This window comes from Lissotriton helveticus, chromosome 2_1 (assembly GCF_964261635.1).
Source record: "Lissotriton helveticus chromosome 2_1, aLisHel1.1, whole genome shotgun sequence".
Lineage (NCBI taxonomy): Eukaryota > Metazoa > Chordata > Amphibia > Caudata > Salamandridae > Lissotriton > Lissotriton helveticus.
This window is the reverse complement of record NC_136059.1, coordinates 940,621,657-940,643,007: the sequence shown is the minus strand read 5'-3', so window position 1 is coordinate 940,643,007 and position 21,351 is coordinate 940,621,657. Positions and strand designations below refer to the sequence as shown.

Here is a 21,351-nt window from a genome sequence, read left to right as displayed (position 1 = left end):
CACGAGGATTATTAAACGGGTAGGCAATGATACATAAACAGCATGCCTCTCCGCGCACCGATGCCAGAGTAAGCTACCGGTGCTGAACGGAGTATCGGTGCGCGGAGAGGCATGCTGTTTATGTATCATTGCCTACCCGTTTTTTACAAACCTCACTCCTACGGGCGCTACGAACTCATGGTTCTTCTTATTTTTGTATCATAGAGTTCCGGGCGTGAAGAATTATCCCCTGCCGTGAGCCCATGTCATATTGCTCTATAGACGTAAATGTAAGTACTTGCGTCAAAACACTCGATAAACCTCGTGTCTCTTCTATTAATTTGGCGAAGGTGTATTTTTAAGGTTACAATAATTTTTGTTAATGAAACATTTTTATTTTATGGACGTTCAAACAACCAAATGGATTAAAATAATTTTTCCATTAGCGCTCCCCTTTACTTATGAGTTGATCGCGCACACAGGAGGGCTTTAAATAAAAACCATTTGTATTCGAGCTCTTGAAGAAAGACATGGCAATCGAACTAGGATAGCCCAGTGGGTACTTTAGGAGCGTCTACATACACAACTCTGTGATTTCTTGCATGCCACACAACGGGTGATATCTTAACACAAAGGCTGCTTCCAAATACAATTGTGGGATCATAAATTAGATGTGGTTGCTTGCACAATAGGAATAAATGAATTTTATTATTGATTGAAACTCCGTAATCAAGCACATTTATCATTATAATTTGATGTTTTGTGTTTTGTCATATATTGATTTATTACAGAAAAATCCCTCACATATAGGAGGAGGAGCACTAGAAAGTTCCAGTGCCTCGGATACACGTAAGGTCGTATTCCTTTTAATTATATGTTTTCTTTTACCTCAGATGGCAGTGAAGCCTTAGTGTGCTCCGCCCATCTGACGTATTTTTTGTTTGGTCCTGATGAATGCTGAGCTGAGTATGGCTCTCTACAGCAGAAACATGTCGACCTCTTTTTAGGACTGGGTGATTCAAATTTACATAATCACCAATTCGTCCGACCTTTCACTCACATTTTAATGAAGTTAGAGCTACCCTCTTAATAAAATAATGTTTTTTTGGGGAGTAGTCCACACTTCTTTTAACTCACTGTATCAATTTCTGTTAAAGAAAAGAACTCAATGAAGACAAATGGCAACCAACTGTCTTGTTGGTGCCTGAGGGCTCTTTTTCTTTATGTTGTGCATGCTTCACGATTTTGTATGAATGATTATAGTCTGTAGTTTCCTTCTCTATAATGAGAACAACTGACTAATCCTTTCCTCCTAGTCACTCTTTTGTTGATTTATATACAGTATCCATAAGGGGTATAAGAGTGGTATTTTGAGCCCTCTCTCTCTTGTTGATTATCTATACATTGTGGACAATGTGCAGCCTTTAATTTTAAACTTTTGTGTGTTCTAGGAGCGAAGTTGAATGTTTTCAGATAGGAAACGATGACTTGTCTTGCGGCATTTTAAATACACGTTCTTTCAAAGCTATTGCAGCGTTTTTAAATAAAGTTGCTTGCACTTGCCTCTCCCCCTTCTTTCTTTCCTCTATGTTCGTCGCTCCTTTCTCTCTTTCTCCTTTCATTCTACTTGATCACCCATCACCGACCTCACCTCCCTCCTCACAATCTTATTCTCTGTCACCTATTCCTGAATGAAGAGGCTCAGAGGTCAGGGCAGGGCAGAGGCCCGGCTGGGGCCGCTCGTGCACACTGCACTACTTAAATGTAATGAGAGAGAGGCTCGGCTGTGTGTGTCAGGAAAAGGCTGGCTGAATGTGATTGGTTGCGGATTTCGATTATGCAGATTTTTAAAGCAGTGAGTTACCCAGGATCTACTGAGAATGCTTTATTTCAAAGAATGCGTCTGCCTGTACATCTTTAGATAGTTATTTTGTGGTGTTATTCATCCCTATGTTTTTGTTAGAGTTGGCGATGTTGAAACTTTTCTTACTGTATGTAAGAATGGTTTTTACTTTTTCTGTCTGTGTGAGCTGCAGTCGACTGTTTCAACACCATACTATCAGAGATTGTTTCCATAGTGCTAAACTAAGGAAATGAGTTTCTATAGTTTGTGGCCTTCGCAAACTGCGAGGCGATCGAATGCCGTGTGTTTGACACTCTGCATTACATTTCTAACAGTGCCCAGCTGCTGATGTGCATTGCAATTAGCACAAGTACTAGTACATATCCCTCTGCTGTGCACTCTAAGAACTGTCAGTCTCCCGCAAAGAAATGGAATTTTTTCGCGCCGCTCGCATTTTTAAAGCAGCGGTGGCGCGAACGGTGTTGCAGGGAGTGTGCGGTAAATACAGCACACTGCGTGCTAAGGGTGACCTCTGTGCGCGAGCGCTCACCCGCGCAGCTTATTGGGAATAGTGGTGGTTACTGGTGCTGTTCTACAATTGTTATTTTATGCTACAGTTATTCTATGTGCTACATCTACTATTTCTACTAAGTGCTGATTCTGACAGTGACCCACGTGGCCCTGTCATGTGTAAATAATCCCCTGTAAATACTGCCCAGTGCCAGTTGGCACAGTGCATCTGTGTGATTATGATCTAATGTGTTTATGGTAATACTAAGGCTATTTTTGTATATAACCTTGTTTGGAGTTCCATTTTGTGGTGTGCCTAGTGTGTTGCTGCTGTGTGTGTGTTTTGCGCAAACACTTTGCACATTGGCTCCGGGATAAGCCTGACTGCTCGTGCCATGCTACCAAGGGGGTGAGCATAGGTATGGGCGAAATTTGCGAATTCGCGTTCCGCGAATTAGCGCGAAAATGAATTTGCAATCCGCAAAATCCGCGAATTCGTGTGAATTGGCGGATTTTTGCGAGTTCGTGGGGTTTTTTGCGTGTTCGCGGGGTTTTTTGCGTGTTCGCGGGGCTTTTTGCGTGTTCGCGGGCCATTTGCATGGCGAAGTTACCCATGCAGTCGTGTATGGGCACAGCACCCTCTGGTTCACCACTGCCACCCTCTGGTTCATCACTGCCACCCTCTGGTTCACCACTGCCACCCTCTGGTTCCCCACTGCCACCCTCTGGTTCACCCCTGCCACCCTCTGGTTCACCCCTGCCACCCTCTGGTTCTCCACTTCCACCCTCTCGTTCATCACAGCACCCTCTGGTTCACCCCTGCCACCCTCAGGTTCAGCACTGTCACCCTCTGGTTCACCACTGCCACCCTCTGGTTCACAACTGCCACCCTCTGGTTCATCACAGCACCTCTGGTTCACCACTGCCACACTCGGGTTAACCACTGTCACCCTCTGGTTCAGCACTGCCACCCTCTGGTTCACCACTGCCACTCTCTGGTTCACCACTGCCACTCTCTGGTTCACCCATGCCACCCTCTGGTTCACCCATGCCACCCTCTGGTTCCCCACTGCCACCCTCTGGTTCACCCCTGCCACCATTTGGTTCATCACTGCCACCCTCTGGTTCACCCCTGCCACCCTCTGGTTCAGCACTGCCACCCTCTGGTTCACCCCTGCCACCCTCTGGTTCACCACTGCCACCCTCTGGTTCACCACTTCCACCCTCTGGTTCACCACTGCCACCCTCTGGTTCAGCACTGCCACTCTCTGGTTCAACCCTGCCACCCTCTGGTTCAACACTGTCACCCTCTGGTTCACCACTGCCACCCTCTGGTTCACGACTGCCACCCTCTGGTTCATCACAGCAACTCTGGTTCACCACTGCTACCCTCTGGTTAACCACTGTCACCCTAAGGTTCAGCACTGCCACCCTCTGGTTCACCACTGCCACCCTTGGGTTCACCCCTGCCACCCTCTGGTTCACCACTGCCACCCTCTGGTTCATCACAGCACCCTCTGGTTCAGCACTGTCACCCTCTGGTTCACCACTGCCACCCTCTGGTTCACGACTGCCACCCTCTGGTCCATCACAGCACCTCTGGTTCACCACTGCCACCCTCTGGTTAACCACTGTAGCCCTCTGGTTCAGCACTGCCACCCTCTGCTTTAATCCTGCCATTCTCTGGTTCACCACTGCCACACTCTGGTTCACCCATGCCACCCTCTGGTTCCCCACTGCCACCCTCTGGTTCACCACTGCCACCCTCTGGTTCACCACTGCCACCCTCTGGTTCACCACTGCCACTCTCTGGTTCAACCCTGCCACCCTCTGGTTCAACACTGTCACCCTCTGGTTCACCACTGCCACCCTCTGGTTCACGACTGCCACCCTCTGGTTCATCACAGCACCTCTGGTTCACCACTGCTACCCTCTGGTTAACCACTGTCACCCTAAGGTTCAGTACTGCCACCCTCTGGTTCACCACTGCCACCCTCTGGTTCACCCCTGCCACCCTCTGGTTCACCACTGCCACCCTCTGGTTCATCACAGCACCCTCTGGTTCAGCACTGTCACCCTCTGGTTCACCACTGCCACACTCTGGATCACGATTGCCACCCTCTGGTTCATCACAGCACCTCTGGTTCACCACTGCCACCCTCTGGTTAACCACTGTCGCCCTCTGGTTCAGCACTGCCACCCTCTGCTTTACCACTGCCATTCTCTGGTTCACCACTGCCACACTCTGGTTCACCCATGCCACACTCTGGTTCCCCACTGCCACCCTCTGGTTCACCCCTGCCACCCTCTGGTTCACCCCTGCCACCCTCTCGTTCACCACTGCCACCCTCTGGTTCAGCACTGCCACCCTCTGGTTCACCACTGCCACCCTCTGATTCACCCCTGCCACCCTCTGGTTCACCCCTGCCACCCTCTGGTTCACCACTGCCACCCTCTGGTTCAGCACTGTCACTCTCTGGTTCACCCCTGCCACCCTCTGGTTCAGCACTGGCACCCTCTGGTTCACCACTGCCACACTCTGGTTCCCGACTGCCACCCTTTGGTTCATCACAGCACCTCTGGTTCACCACTGCCACCCTCTGGTTAACCACTGTCACCCTCTGGTTCAGCACTGCCACCCTCTGGTTCACCACTGCCACTCTCTGGTTCACCACTGCCACTCTCTGGTTCACCCATGCCACCCTCTGGTTCACCCATGCCACCCTCTGGTTCCCCACTGCCACCCTCTGGTTCACCCCTGCCACCATTTGGTTCATCACTGCCACCCTCTGGTTCACCCCTGCCACCCTCTGGTTCACCCCTGCCACCCTCTGGTTCAGCACTGCCACCCTCTGGTTCACCACTACCACCCTCTGGTTCCCCACTGCCACCCTCTGGTTCACCCCTGCCACCCTCTGGTTCACCACTGCCACCCTCTGGTTCACCACTGCCACCCTCTGGTTCACCACTGCCACTCTCTGGTTCAACCCTGCCACCCTCTGGTTCAACACTGTCACCCTCTGGTTCACCACTGCCACCCTCTGGTTCACGACTGCCACCCTCTGGTTCATCACAGCACCTCTGGTTCACCACTGCTACCCTCTGGTTAACCACTGTCACCCTAAGGTTCAGTACTGCCACCCTCTGGTTCACCACTGCCACCCTCTGGTTCACCCCTGCCACCCTCTGGTTCACCACTGCCACCCTCTGGTTCATCACAGCACCCTCTGGTTCAGCACTGTCACCCTCTGGTTCACCACTGCCACCCTCTGGATCACGATTGCCACCCTCTGGTTCATCACAGCACCTCTGGTTCACCACTGCCACCCTCTGGTTCACCACTGCCACCCTCTGGTTCACGACTGCCACCCTCTGGTTCATCACAGCACCTCTGGTTCACCACTGCTACCCTCTGGTTAACCACTGTCACCCTAAGGTTCAGTACTGCCACCCTCTGGTTCACCACTGCCACCCTCTGGTTCACCCCTGCCACCCTCTGGTTCACCACTGCCACCCTCTGGTTCATCACAGCACCCTCTGGTTCAGCACTGTCACCCTCTGGTTCACCACTGCCACACTCTGGATCACGATTGCCACCCTCTGGTTCATCACAGCACCTCTGGTTCACCACTGCCACCCTCTGGTTAACCACTGTCGCCCTCTGGTTCAGCACTGCCACCCTCTGCTTTACCACTGCCATTCTCTGGTTCACCACTGCCACACTCTGGTTCACCCATGCCACACTCTGGTTCCCCACTGCCACCCTCTGGTTCACCCCTGCCACCCTCTGGTTCACCCCTGCCACCCTCTCGTTCACCACTGCCACCCTCTGGTTCAGCACTGCCACCCTCTGGTTCACCACTGCCACCCTCTGATTCACCCCTGCCACCCTCTGGTTCACCCCTGCCACCCTCTGGTTCACCACTGCCACCCTCTGGTTCAGCACTGTCACTCTCTGGTTCACCCCTGCCACCCTCTGGTTCAGCACTGGCACCCTCTGGTTCACCACTGCCACACTCTGGTTCCCGACTGCCACCCTTTGGTTCATCACAGCACCTCTGGTTCACCACTGCCACCCTCTGGTTAACCACTGTCACCCTCTGGTTCAGCACTGCCACCCTCTGGTTCACCACTGCCACTCTCTGGTTCACCACTGCCACTCTCTGGTTCACCCATGCCACCCTCTGGTTCACCCATGCCACCCTCTGGTTCCCCACTGCCACCCTCTGGTTCACCCCTGCCACCATTTGGTTCATCACTGCCACCCTCTGGTTCACCCCTGCCACCCTCTGGTTCACCCCTGCCACCCTCTGGTTCAGCACTGCCACCCTCTGGTTCACCACTGCCACCCTCTGGTTCCCCACTGCCACCCTCTGGTTCACCCCTGCCACCCTCTGGTTCACCACTGCCACCCTCTGGTTCACCACTGCCACCCTCTGGTTCACCACTGCCACTCTCTGGTTCAACCCTGCCACCCTCTGGTTCAACACTGTCACCCTCTGGTTCACCACTGCCACCCTCTGGTTCACGACTGCCACCCTCTGGTTCATCACAGCACCTCTGGTTCACCACTGCTACCCTCTGGTTAACCACTGTCACCCTAAGGTTCAGTACTGCCACCCTCTGGTTCACCACTGCCACCCTCTGGTTCACCCCTGCCACCCTCTGGTTCACCACTGCCACCCTCTGGTTCATCACAGCACCCTCTGGTTCAGCACTGTCACCCTCTGGTTCACCACTGCCACCCTCTGGATCACGATTGCCACCCTCTGGTTCATCACAGCACCTCTGGTTCACCACTGCCACCCTCTGGTTAACCACTGTCGCCCTCTGGTTCAGCATTGCCACCCTCTGCTTTACCACTGCCATTCTCTGGTTCACCACTGCCACACTCTGGTTTACCCATGCCACCCTCTGGTTCCCCACTGCCACCCTCTGGTTCACCCCTGCCACCCTCTGGTTCACCCTTGCCACCCTCTTGTTCACCACTGCCACCCTCTGGTTCAGCACTGCCACCCTCTGGTTCACCACTGCCACCCTCTGATTCACCCCTGCCACCCTCTGGTTCACCCCTGCCACCCTCTGGTTCACCACTGCCACCCTCTGGTTCAGCACTGTCACTCTCTGGTTCACCCCTGCCACCCTCTGGTTCAGCACTGGCACCCGCTGGTTCACCACTGCCACCCTCTGGTTCACGACTGCCACCCTTTGGTTCATCACAGCACCTCTGGTTCACCACTGCCACCCTCTGGTTAACCACTGTCACCCTCTGGTTCAGCACTGCCACCCTCTGGTTCACCACTGCCACCCTCTGATTCACCCCTGCCATCCTCTGGATCACCACAGCCACCCTCTGGTTCATCACAGCACCCTCTGGTTCACCCCTGCCACCCTCTGGTTCAGCACTGTCACCCTCTGGTTCACCACTGCCACCCTCTGGTTCACGACTGCCACCCTCTGGTTCATCACAGCACCTCTGGTTCACCACTGCCACCCTCTGGATAACCACTGTCACCCTCTGGTTCAGCACTGCCACCCTCTGGTTCACCACTGTCACCCTCTGGTTCAGCACTGCCACCCTTTGGTTCACCACTGCCATTCTCTGGTTCCCCACTGCCACCCTCTGGTTCACCCATGCCACCCACTGGTTCCCCACTGCCACCCTCTGCTTCACCCCTGCCACCCTCTGGTTCACCCCTGCCACCCTCTGGTTCACCACTTCCACCCTCTCGTTCATCACAGCACCCTCTGGTTCACCCCTGCCACCCTCAGGTTCAGCACTGTCACCCTCTGGTTCACCACTGCCACCCTCTGGTTCACAACTGCCACCCTCTGGTTCATCACAGCACGTCTGGTTCACCACTGCCACACTCGGGTTAACCACTGTCACCCTCTGGTTCAGCACTGCCACCCTCTGGTTCACCACTGCCACTCTCTGGTTCACCACTGCCACTCTCTGGTTCACCCATGCCACCCTCTGGTTCACCCATGCCACCCTCTGGTTCCCCACTGCCACCCTCTGGTTCACCCCTGCCACCATTTGGTTCATCACTGCCACCCTCTGGTTCACCCCTGCCACCCTCTGGTTCACCCATGCCACCCTCTGGTTCCCCACTGCCACCCTCTGGTTCACCCCTGCCACCCTCTGGTTCACCACTGCCACCCTCTGGTTCACCACTGCCACCCTCTGGTTCCCCACTGCCACCCTCTGGTTCACCCCTGCCACCCTCTGGTTCACCACTGCCACCCTCTGGTTCACCACTGCCACCCTCTGGTTCACCACTGCCACTCTCTGGTTCAACCCTGCCACCCTCTGGTTCAACACTGTCACCCTCTGGTTCACCACTGCCACCCTCTGGTTCACGACTGCCACCCTCTGGTTCATCACAGCACCTCTGGTTCACCACTGCTACCCTCTGGTTAACCACTGTCACCCTAAGGTTCAGTACTGCCACCCTCCGGTTCACCACTGCCACCCTCTGGTTCACCACTGCCACCCTCTGGTTCACCCCTTCCACCCTCTGGTTCACCACTGCCACCCTCTGGTTCATCACAGCACCCTCTGGTTCAGCACTGTCACCCTCTGGTTCACCACTGCCACCCTCTGGATCACGATTGCCACCCTCTGGTTCATCACAGCACCTCTGGTTCACCACTGCCACCCTCTGGTTAACCACTGTCACCCTCTGGTTCAGCACTGCCACCCTCTGCTTTACCACTGCCATTCTCTGGTTCACCACTGCCACACTCTGGTTCACCCATGCCACCCTCTGGTTCCCCACTGCCACCCTCTGGTTCACCCCTGCCACCCTCTGGTTCACCCCTGCCACCCTCTCGTTCACCACTGCCACCCTCTGGTTCAGCACTGCCACCCTCTGGTTCACCACTGCCACCCTCTGATTCACCCCTGCCACCCTCTGGTTCACCCCTGCCACCCTCTGGTTCACCACTGCCACCCTCTGGTTCAGCACTGTCACTCTCTGGTTCACCCCTGCCACCCTCTGGTTCAGCACTGGCACCCTCTGGTTCACCACTGCCACCCTCTGGTTCACAACTGCCACCCTTTGGTTCTTCACAGCACCTCTGGTTCACCACTGCCACCCTCTGGTTAACCACTGTCACCCTCTGGTTCAGCACTGCCACCCTCTGGTTCACCACTGCCACCCTCTGATTCACCCCTGCCATCTTCTGGTTCACCACAGCCACCCTCTGGTTCATCACAGCACCCTCTGGTTCACCCCTGCCACCCTCTGGTTCAGCACTGTCACCCTCTGGTTCACCACTGCCATCCTCTGGTTCACGACTGCCACCCTCTGGTTCATCACAGCACCTCTGGTTCACCACTGCCACCCTCTGGATAACCACTGTCACCCTCAGGTTCAGCACTGCCACCCTCTGGTTCACCACTGTCACCCTCTGGTTCAGCACTGCCACCCTCTGGTTCACCACTGCCATTCTCTGGTTCCCCACTGCCACCCTCTGGTTCACCCATGCCACCCTCTGGTTCCCCACTGCCACCCTCTGGTTCACCCCTGCCACCCTCTGATTCACCCCTGCCACCCTCTGGTTCACCACTTCCACCCTCTCGTTCATCACAGCACCCTCTGGTTCACCCCTGCCACCCTCAGGTTCAGCACTGTCACCCTCTGGTTCACCACTGCCACCCTCTGGTTCACAACTGCCACCCTCTGGTTCATAACAGCACCTCTGGTTCACCACTGCCACACTCGGGTTAACCACTGTCACCCTCTGGTTCAGCACTACCACCCTCTGGTTCACCACTGCCACTCTCTGGTTCACCACTGCCACTCTCTGGTTCACCCATGCCACCCTCTGGTTCACCCATGCCACCCTCTGGTTCCCCACTGCCACCCTCTGGTTCACCCCTGCCACCATTTGGTTCATCACTGCCACCCTCTGGTTCACCCCTGCCACCCTCTGGTTCAGCACTGCCACCCTCTCGTTCAGCACTGTCACCCTCTGATTCACCCCTGCCACCCTCTGGTTCATCACTGTCACCCTCTGGTTCATCACTGCCACCCTCTGGTTCACCACTGCCACCCTCTACCGAGACCTTTTGTGACGCAGCGGCAGCACAAAAGATGCGCCATGGTGCTGGGTATTAACAACGTGACGCATCTCTCTGTGAGATGCGTCACGTTGTAAAGCCCTGCGCCATCAGGAGGCGTTCCGACTCAGCCTCCTAAAAGTGGCTGAGTGAAATCTACAAGATTTCACTCAGTCACTTTTAGGCCAATGCTGCGTCAAAACCCTTCGCCTGCATGAAGCAGGCGCAAGGCTTGATGCAGCATTGGGGAGATAGAGCACCCCCAGAGCATTGCTCAAGCTGCGTCGCAAGCGCGACGCAGCTCCAGCAATGCGCTGCTTTTATGGCACAGATGCGTGACGCATCTGTGCCGTTTTTGCCACACGGTGCGCCGCATTGTAAATGCGGCGCACCATGGGTGGCGGAGCTGCGGCGCACAATAACTGGCGCATCCCTGGGGATGCGCCAGTTATTGTAAATCTGCCCCAATACATTTAGCCAACGAGGAAGCACTTACTGATTAGACAGTAGAAAGTACTCCAGTTGAGTAGAGGTATTGCACAAAAAGATGGCATCTTCGTGGACAAACATGCAGGACGGGATTCATTCTGCCCCCCGTTAGAGTCGTTTTTTTGTGCCCTTCTGCCCTCTGTTATTCCCTTGTTTTTGTACCCTTCTGCCCTCTGTTAGACTCGTTTTTTGTGCCCCTCTGCCCTCTGTTAGACTCGTTTTTGTGCCTTTCTGCCCCGTTAGACTAGTTTTCCCTTGTTTTTCTGCCCTTCTGCCCTTTGTTAGACTTTTTGTGCCTTTCTGCCCTCTGCATCACCACATCATCACTCAGCGCTACCCCAGCATCACTCAGCTCCACTACATTATCACTCAGCACCACCACATTAACACTCAGCACCACCACAGCACCACTCCGCACCACCACAGCATCACTCAGCACCACCACAGCATCACTCAGCACCACCACAGCACCACTCAGCATCTTCACTCAGCACCACCACAGCATCACTTAGCACCACCACAGCATCACTCAGCACCGCCACAGCACCACTCAGCACCACCACAGCATCACTCAGCACCACCACAGCACCACTCAGCACCACCACAGCACCACTCAGCGCCACCACAGCATCACTCAGCGCCACCACAGCATCAGTCAGCGCCACCACATTATCACTCAGCACCACCACAGCACCACTCAGCACCACCACAGCATCACTCAGCACCACCACATTAACACTCAGCACCACCACAGCACCACTCAGCACCACCACAGCATCACTCAGCACCACCACAGCATCACTCAGCACCACCACAGCACCACTCAGCATCATCACTCAGCACCACCACAGCATCACTCAGCACCACCACAGCATCACTCAGCACCACCACATTAACACTCAGCACCACCACAGCACCACTCAGCACCACCACAGCATCGCTCAGCACCACCACAGCATCACTCAGCACCACCACAGCACCACTCAGCATCATCACTAAGCACCACCACAGCATCACTCAGCACCACCACAGCATCACTCAGCATCGCCTCAGCACCACCACAGCATCATCAGCACCACCACAGCACCACTCAGCGCCACCACAGCATCACTCAGCGCCACCACAGCATCACTCAGCGCCACCACATTATCACTCAGCACCACCACAGCATCACTCAGCACTACCACAGCATCACTCAGCACCACCACAGCACCAATCAGCACCACCACAGCACCACTCAGTGCCACCACAGCATCACTCAGCACCACCACAGCATCACTCAGCACCACCACATTATCATTCAGCACCACCACAGCACCGCTCAGCACCACCACAGCATCACTCAGCACCACCACAGCATCACTCAACACCACCACAGCACCGCTCAGCACCACTCAGCACCACCCCATCATCACTCAGCACCATCCCAGTATCACTCAGCACTATCCCAGTATCACTCAGCACCACTCAGCATCACCACAGCACCACTCAGCATCACCACAGCACCACTCAGCACCACCACAGCACCACTCAGCACCACCCCAGCATCAATCTGTGCAACCATTCAACAACAACTGGTTCAAATATGTTCTCTCAATTTTTCAAACTTTATTACAAATATCACAAAAAGATGTTAATATTTCACTTCTGTTCTTGGATTTTCGTCACAATAATATACACTGAACATAATCTTCACAAAAGTTATTTACAAAAGTTTAAGCTATTGCCATTATAAATTAAAATCACTTTTATTTAACTATTAATTATTTAAAAATTAAAAGCCATTGTAATTTGTAATATCAATACAGCTAAGTCACGTAAATACAAAACATGCAAGACCTATTGCATTGCAAATGCTTGTTTGTACTTTGTCATCTACGAGATCTTTGCAATGTTTCAAAAAAGAGAAAGAGCGAGAGATAGAGAGAGAGAGGGAGCAAGAGAGAGAGTGAAAGAAAGAAAGAAAGAAAGAAAGAAAGAAAGAAAGAACGAAAGAAAGAAAAAAGAAAGAAAAGAGAGAGAGAAAGCAAGAGAGAGACAGACAGAAAGAGCAAGAAAGTGAAATTGAAAGGGAGAGTGGGAAAGAGAGGGAGAGAAAGAGAAAGAGAGAGTAAGAGAGAGAGGGGAGAGAAAGAAAGAAAGAAAGAAAGAAAGAAAGAAAGAAAGAAAGAAAGAAAGAAAGAAAGAAAGAAAGAAACAGGGAGAGAGAATGAGAGAGAAAGAAAGAGAGAGACAGCGAAAGAGCAAGAAAGTGAAAGAGAGAGAGAGACATGGAAAGAGAGAGAGAAAGAGAGAAAGACACACAGAGAGGGAGAGAGAGGATGAGAGAGAGAAAGAGAAAGAGAGAGAGAAAGAGGGAGAGTTAGAGAGAAAGAAAGAGAGAGAAAGAAAGAGACAGAGAAAGAGCAAGAAAGTAAAAGAGAGAGAGAAAGAGAGAGAGACATGGAAAGAGAGAGAGAAAGAGAGAAAGACACACAGAGAGGGAGAGAGAGAGAGAGCGGATGAGAGAGAGAAAGAGAAAGAGAGAGAGAAAGAGGGAGAGTGAGAGAGAAAGAAAGAGAGAGAAAGAGAGAGCGCGAAAGAGAGGAAGTGAGAGAGACAGAAAGAAAGAGAGGGAGATAGAGAGAAAGAGAGAGAAAAACGGAGAAAGAAAGAGATAAGCAGAGAAAGAGGAAGAACTTGAAAGAGAGAGAGAGAGAGAAAGAGATAAATAGAGCAAGAAAGGAGAGGAAGAGAGATAGATAGAGAGAAAGAGAGGGAGAGAGAGAACGAGAGAAAGAAAGAGAGGCCGGATCTCTGAAGGGACCAGATTCCTAAGTTGCCCCTACAGAACATACAGCTTTTTATTTTTATCAAAATGCATATGAAAATTGTGCTGTAAAGGTCTCTTTTAGTTTAACCCCTCCTGACAACTCAAAATGGGTGTATTTACCATCCTCTCCCTTCTTCCTGTTTTTTTATATCTGTAAGTGCTTCCTGATGAGGTTTAATTCCTGGGACAGGTGCCTTGTTGCCTACTTGTAACTATTCTCTGACCCTGCTTCAAGGGTCAGAGCAGGGTCAGAGAATAGTTGCAAGTAGGCAACGAGGCGCCAGGAAGCACTTAGCAGCAGGTGCCCAAGTTGAAGTTAATTTCTTTGTAACCCTTTTGTAAAAGGTTACAAAGAAATTAGGTTCAACTTTTGCACATGCTGCTGTAACCCTTGCTTGGCTGAAAACACGTCCCCGTTGATTCGCGGATTTTACCGCGATTTCGCGAGATTCGCGGATCGCGAAATTGCGGAAAATCTGCAAATTCGCCCGCGAAACGGATTTTACGCCCACCCTTAGGTGAGCAGGGGTTATCTTGGTGTGTACCTCCCTTGCCCGGACTAGAGTGGTGGTCTCTGCCTGGCTTTGGCGCAAGCCTTAGCCAACCAGAGATCCCATTTCTAACATTGGTGATGTTGAGAAAACAATGCAGAGGATGTGGCCTTTGTAGAGTGTTGGTTGTGTGACATACTGTACCATGCTGAGTATGTCAATGAGGTTGATGAGGGTGTCTCTTGTATTTTTTAGCTTGTGTTGTCTGGAAGGTTGAAGTCACACAAGAGGGTTGGGTGGGCATATCATATGGACAAGGTGGGGAAGATAAAGTCCTTGTCCTGCTTTTGAGGCCTGTAGAACCCAGATATAAACCAAAGCGGTGGCAAAATTAGTGAGGAAAACAAGAAGTTTACAGTACAGAAGGTCCTTGATCATCATATTCCCTGACCTTACCAAAGCAATATAAAGTATGCAAATAAATTCTTCCTAGATGTGAACACCAAAAAGTGGTTTGACCAGAGGCCTAGAGGGTCATATGTGAGCCATGCATGCCACTGGGACAAAAGTTCAACTAGGGAACTGCGCCATAACATGTAAGGCATAGCGCCGCACACATTTCAGCGACCATGTTCAGAATTCATGTATACTTTAAGATAGGAATTGCGATGTTTTGCCATGTCTATTTTCACACGTAGATTAACCTGTACACAGATTTTTAATACATTCTATGTTATATGCACCTACAGCTGGGCACCACGAGATGCTACATGAGCTTGGAGAGTGCACGTGACTTTTTTGCACATTAGGTAAGCATTATGTTTATGATTGAATGGAGCTCGGTTGCTTTACATATTGGATGATGAGGCCATGCATCTTTAACATGTTCATTTCTCCTACAGTTTCACAAACCCCTCTGAAAGGAAGAGGGACGTTCGACAACTGGCTACACACACAGCTCCAGTGGTGGCTTGTGTTCTTCTATTATCTTTCACTTTTAACCACTATCTGCAGAATGACTGAATGTATAGGTCCTGAGGAATGCCTGTTGGCAGAAACAAGTTGACCGTACAAAACTAGGGTATATCTGTTGAAGCCCTAACTCCTCTTGCATTTTAATAATGTTGCTGTGACCAGCTAATAAACTTTCAGTGGACCCAGCCAGACATTTTTAAATCACTCTTCTCACGCTCTTCTGCACTCTGCCCCTCAGTCTCCCATTTCTCTACGCTCATCTTCTGAGAAAATATCTCTGCTACTCCGCTTGGGGAGTCATAGCCCACGCTACGGTGTGAGGAGGGAACTCACATGATGATGAACCATGCAAACTAACGGCGAATGAGGGTTCTTGTCCTAAGGGAATTCTCCCCCCCATAGGTTTCTAGATAGCACTCGCCCTCCTTGAGAGAGATAGACCTCTTTCTTCTCCCCCCTCTTGTCTTAATGCTCACATATGGCCAAAGTACTTCTGTGTCATTTATACTCTTTTAAGGGATCAGTACTTTCTGGCCTCCACAGAGCCCGATATGTCCTAGGTGTGTATATGACTGGCTTCGGGGAAGCAGCCCTCATCATCCTGGTTAGCTTGAATCTAGTGGCAAAGTGAGCAAGGGACCGACATCTGGGCGTACCCTGCCAACATAGGGCAAACAAAGCAACCAAAATAAGATGATGGACGGAGTGCTGAAACTTTTCAGATACTCATCCCCAGTCATTATTAGATCCGGGTTAAATCCAACAAGCATCAGGTATACAAGTGAATATTCAAAAGCCAGTTCTCTTTCTTGAGGCATATAATATACTGTGACATTTTTCTACATAAGCAAATTCTCACAAAGATCCCAATGTTTGGCTGACCCATAATTTGCATCAGTTTATCAATCAATCATTTGTAGGACGCGCTACTCACCCATGAAGGTCTAAGGCGCTAGAGGGGGGGTGGGGGAAGAAAAGTTACTGATCAAACAGCCAGGTCTTGATAAGTCTCCCAGGTAGGTGTGGAGGGTGTTCCGTATCTTGGGGGCGAGGTGGGAAAATGATCTGCCGCCAGTGGTCGTTCTGCGGATGCGTGGGACGTTGATGAGGGCGAGGTCAGCAGAGCAAGCTGGCGGTTCGGGGTGTAGAAGGTGAGTCGTTCGTTGAGGTACGCTGGACCGGCATTGTGGATTGCTTTGTGAGTAGGGGCGAGGAGCTTAAATGTGATCCTCTTGTTGACCGGGAGCCAGTGCAGGTCTCTCAGGTGGGCAGAGATGTGGCTGTGGCAAGGGATTCCGAGGACGAGGCGTACAGAGGCGTTTTGAATGCGTTGCAGTCTTTTCTGGAGTTTGCTCGTGGTTCCCGCGTAGAGGGCGTTGCCGTAGTCCAGCCAGCTGCTGACGAGGGTCTGGGTGGACATCGTTCTGGTTTCAGTGGGGATCCATCGGTATATCTTGCGGAGCAATACGGAGGGTGTTGAAGCAGGAGCAGGAGACAGCGTTGACTTCCTGGTGCATAGAGAGCTTTGAGTCCAGGACGAACCATGGGTTGCATTTGGGGTTGGTGGGTGTCGGGGCAGCTCTCAGCGTGGCCGCCTACCAGGAGTCATCCCATGTGGAGGGGGTGGAGCCGAGGATGAGGACCTCCGTCTTGTCAGAGTTCAGTTTTAGACGTCTGGTCTTCATCCACTCTGCAACGGCCTTCATTCCCTGGTGGAGGTTGGATTTGGTGGTGGCTGGGTCCTTGGTGAGGGAGAGGATCAGCTGGGTGTCATCGAAGTACGAGATGATATTGCATAACTTCTTGCTTCTCCTACACCTACAGTTTGATATAGATTTTATGCGCAACATTGCAGTATTTTCTAGTGAGTGATTGTTGGACCTGAAAATGTAAGAGCGGCTTGAAAACCCTGATTTTCTTGTGAACACAAAGAACTCTGCAACCTACAAGTTCTAATCAGTATTTGGGTAAGTAAGGGCTTTTTATAGAAAAATAAACTTTACACATCCCTAGTACACATTAAATGCCAGGAAAGGATGGATTCCATGTAAAGACTCACTTAGCAGGTGCTCACTGCTCAACCCAGCATGAAAGGTAGCTGAGCTGCTGTTAAAATTAATGAGTATATTAGTCAGTGTCTGCAGTGTGTAATGTCTGTTAATATCTGGAATTGTCACTCTGCCTTCTTGCCACAGTCATTCATCCTTCCTTTTTTGGAATATATCTTTGTTGACATTTACAGTACAAGAGACATGGTTCCTCAGGAATATACAGTGCAATCAATTAAATATGTATGAGCCAAATCTTCAATAATAGTATAAGCCACACGATCCAGTAAAGCTAATCTGCACTTCCCAGGAACAACATTCAGATAAGCCTAAACGCCCACAAATGAAGATTCAGGATATTATCTGAGTATTTCATGGCTGGGGAAGAGAGATGATGTATAGGAAAACAATTATGATGGGGTGGCAACATAGGGCATGAGGGAAAGAGAAATAAAGGTCTGGTGTTATCTAACAGTCCTAAACCATGCTAGTAGTACTAAATCATTATCTATACACTTGGATGTACACTATAAGAGTAGTGGGGGGCAATATGCATTCACCCTAGGTGTATGTCAGAATATTTTAGAAAACAATATTGTCTAACATAAACATAATTGCCTAAATATCGTTTACAAACATATTATCCCACTGTGGGTAACATTTCTATTATTAACTCCAATGGGTGATATTTTGGTGAATTAATATTTGGGATGCAGTATTTGTCAGATGATATTCTGACTACACTATGTTGATGCCACACCATTACTATATGTACAGGAATCATCACTTATCTTGGACATATCGATGAGTGCCTTGGATGGGGTGGAGGTAGGTATATTGTTCCTACTAAGTTATCGCGCATAGCAGAAGATGGTAGTATAGAGGAAATCAAGTTGGCTAATACAAGTAAGCTCTAAGGTTAGTGTGAGTACACATGCAGCAGTGGTGGGTTCATGAATCAATAGGCAATAACATCAGCATAAGAAGAGATGACCACCATCCCACTGACATCTAATACAGAAGAATAGAGTCAACCCGGTGTCTTCAGTCTTATGTCCAATCTGTTACAAAAGGGCCACAAACACAGTAAAACAGGGCTAGTTGATAATTGACTTTGTATATGATTAGTTTGCAATGGGCTATATGCAAGAGTTCTGTTATTAGCGGTGGGTACTGTCTTTGGTCGTTAATGGCTATAAAATCCAGCACCGAGCTGTTCAGCATTTACAGTATGAGATATTTAGGCCTGGGCAGAGTTAATGGAGTACTGCTACGCGGAACTCTGCGAAGTATCCTAAAAACTCTGCCGTGCTATGTGGAATTCCGCAAGTGGCAGAGTGCGGTTCTTTGTGCTGCTTGCACTGATTTTTAGAGCCAGGAGTTTGTCCCGTGCTGTAAAAGCAGTGCATAAGGCACGACACATGGCACCATAAGACACTACGGGGCAGATTTACAATAAGTGACGCATCCCTGCATATCAGCAGGGATGCGCCAGTTATTGTGCGCCGCAGCTCCGCCACCATTAGTGCACCGCATTTACAATTCAGTGCACCATGGGGCAAAAACGGCACAGATGCGTCACGCATCTGTGCCGTAAAGGCGGCGCATTGCTGGAGGTGCGTTGCAAGCGCGACGCAGCTCCAGCAATGCTCTGGGGGCCCTATCTGTCGAATGCTACGTCAATCCTTACGCCTGCTTTAAGCAGGCGCTGAGTTTTGACGCAGCATGGGCACAAATGTGACTGAGTGAAATCTTGTAGATTTCACTCAGCCACTTATAGGAGGCGTTCCTGTGCCGGAACGCCCCCCCCCCCGCGCAGGACGCCTCCTTCTGGCGCAGGGCTTTACAACGTAATACATCTCCCAGATGCGTCACATTGTAAATATCCCGCACCATGGCGCATCTTTTGCGCCGCTGCTGTGTCACAAAAGTGACGCAACGGCGGCATAAAAGAGGCGCAAGGGGCTTGTAAATCGGCCCCTACTTCTTTCTGCCGCTTAAGTAGATATTCTACCCGAGAGGCAACTTCCTGAACACGAGCAGCAGATTTCTCAACGCAAGTGGTCATGTCCTACCGCCTTCGATGAGAAATCTCGCCCGGGAGGAGGTAGAGCAATTTTTCTCGCTTGCGCTCGCCAACTTAACGTTGATTAGCCATGCAGGACAAACCACTCTGCTCCTCGTTGCTTCACAGAGTTCTGGGGAATTCCGCGCAGAGCAGTCAAAACTCTGCGAACTCCGCCAGTGGAGCGGAATGCTTTGCCCACCCCAAGCGATAATTATCGCTTAATATCTACTTTTCATCCATGTTGGACATCCTGGGAGTTTAGAAAAGGTACCTACACTCAACATGGTCAAATGCCTTCTCTGTGTCTAGGGAGACAGCTATGGTCTCTTTCAGGGAGTCCTTGGTTTGCCTTAAGAGATGTGCTAAGGTCCGCAGTTGATTGCTAGATGATCAATCAGTTACAAACCCAATCTCCACCTCATATATTAAAGACAGTATCACCCTGCACAGTCTCATTGCTAATGTCTTGGCAAGCAGCTTAGCGTTTAATTTTAGTAAAGCAGTGGGGAGATAGCTAAACCACTCTCGGATGTCTTTTCTATCTTTCGAGGAAACAGATATAATGGTTTCATGTATAATCTGGGCCCAGCCCACCTAAGGACTTGGTCTTCTTGAATGCTGCACGTCAAAAGTAATTGTTAACTTATGTTAGTACTGAAGAGAGTCATAGATTTGGTATAACCTTCCTTATAACTGCCATTAATGAGCAGTCCATGGCTAATGGATGGGTCATATTTAATGGACTTGAAGAATCCTGCTTTAAAAGGATTGTGCATGCTACCAGAAATATCTTGTCAGAACTCAATGTTACTAATCAGGTGTATGGTAACAATATTACCGTGTTAATGTTACTTGAGTGACCTCCATCATCTGCTTATGGGTGTGACTTGCGCTGGGACACAGACACCACAAGTTATTATGACATGCACGTTTTCATTGAGAACAAATAAGATTAAATAACGTAAAAAAAATTGGAAGAGTTCAGTTTACCTCCTGCCACCCATCGAGTTTGGGGACTGCTTGAACCAAAGGTGAGTGTTATGGTTACAAAAGTGAACTCAGAGTCTGGGAATTAGTAACAATGCAGGAGTCACTGAAAGTACGCTGGGAAGCCAGAGCAGATGTGGCCGGCCCAGGCAGCCATCCGGCACTAGCGGAGACCAGAGAAAACTGGTCAAAGTGGCACCTGAAGCACTCTGAAGTGGCAGCTTTGGCATGATCAGGAGGCAGGAATGCTGGAGGAACAGGCAGGGACGAGGAAGCAAATGCCAGACAACAGTGACAGTGCTGAAAAACTCTATACAGCACTTGGGCTCAGCTGTGGGATTCTGTGTCTTGGGGCAGACTTCACCTTGAGAGTTACCCTCAGTGTGCTCACTGTTGCTGCCAATGTAGGAGATACCACCATTACACGCCTCCCACCTACCCAATCACCTTGTTAATGGGACAGTTTCTCAGCGAATTGACTTCATATGACAATCCTGATTGCTCTAACCCAGGGTACCTACAAATTCTACACCAAACCCTGAGACAGTACAATCGAGGGTATGAAATACAGGTCATGAGCCGTGGCTGGCATTCAACCTACTTTGTGTTGCTTTCGATAGCTGGCTGAACTCGCCTGAAGAAGGCACTGACCCTAAATATCCTAAATAAAGAAACAATTCTAAAAAAATGAGACATAGTTGTATACTTGTAATCTTTTCTTACTTAGCACATACCTTGACAACAGATAATATGTTGCAATTGACGAGGCCCTGCGGTTGAAACAAAAGGAAAACAGCTTCTATAAGAAACAATGATGGCAAACAATGATAGCGATATAGAAACTATATTTTGGGTACCCAAAACGATTCCGCTGGCGCGGTATTCTTGTAGGTGAGGTTGTAAGATAGATGTTTTCAAAGTGATTAAAAAACTCAAATAGGCTTTACCGTGTGGTTTTGACATCCATCGAGAAAACGGGAAGGGTGAGCATTGGGAAGCATTCCAACGTTGTTAACTGAAAGAAGATGAAGATTACAAAAATAGTTTGAGCAATAAGTATTAAATATTGCACAAACCCAGC

At 50.3% G+C, this 21,351-nt stretch overlaps 1 protein-coding gene across 4 annotated transcripts in view; it reads right to left on the bottom strand.

Moving 5' to 3' along the window:
* The window catches only part of HSD17B3 (hydroxysteroid 17-beta dehydrogenase 3), a 910,057-nt gene that overhangs the window by 282,982 nt on the left and 605,724 nt on the right, over positions 1-21,351 (bottom strand). For 2 of the 4 annotated variants that reach the window (XM_078675687.1, XM_078675689.1), the window contains exons 5-6: positions 21,218-21,285; positions 21,005-21,040 (exon numbers count right to left, since the gene is read on the bottom strand). In XM_078675687.1, the coding sequence (XP_078531813.1) occupies positions 21,005-21,040; positions 21,218-21,285 (104 nt within the window). The remainder of the gene's footprint in view (positions 1-21,004; positions 21,041-21,217; positions 21,286-21,351) is intronic. The other 2 variants (XM_078675688.1, XM_078675690.1) reach the window with 1 other exon arrangement.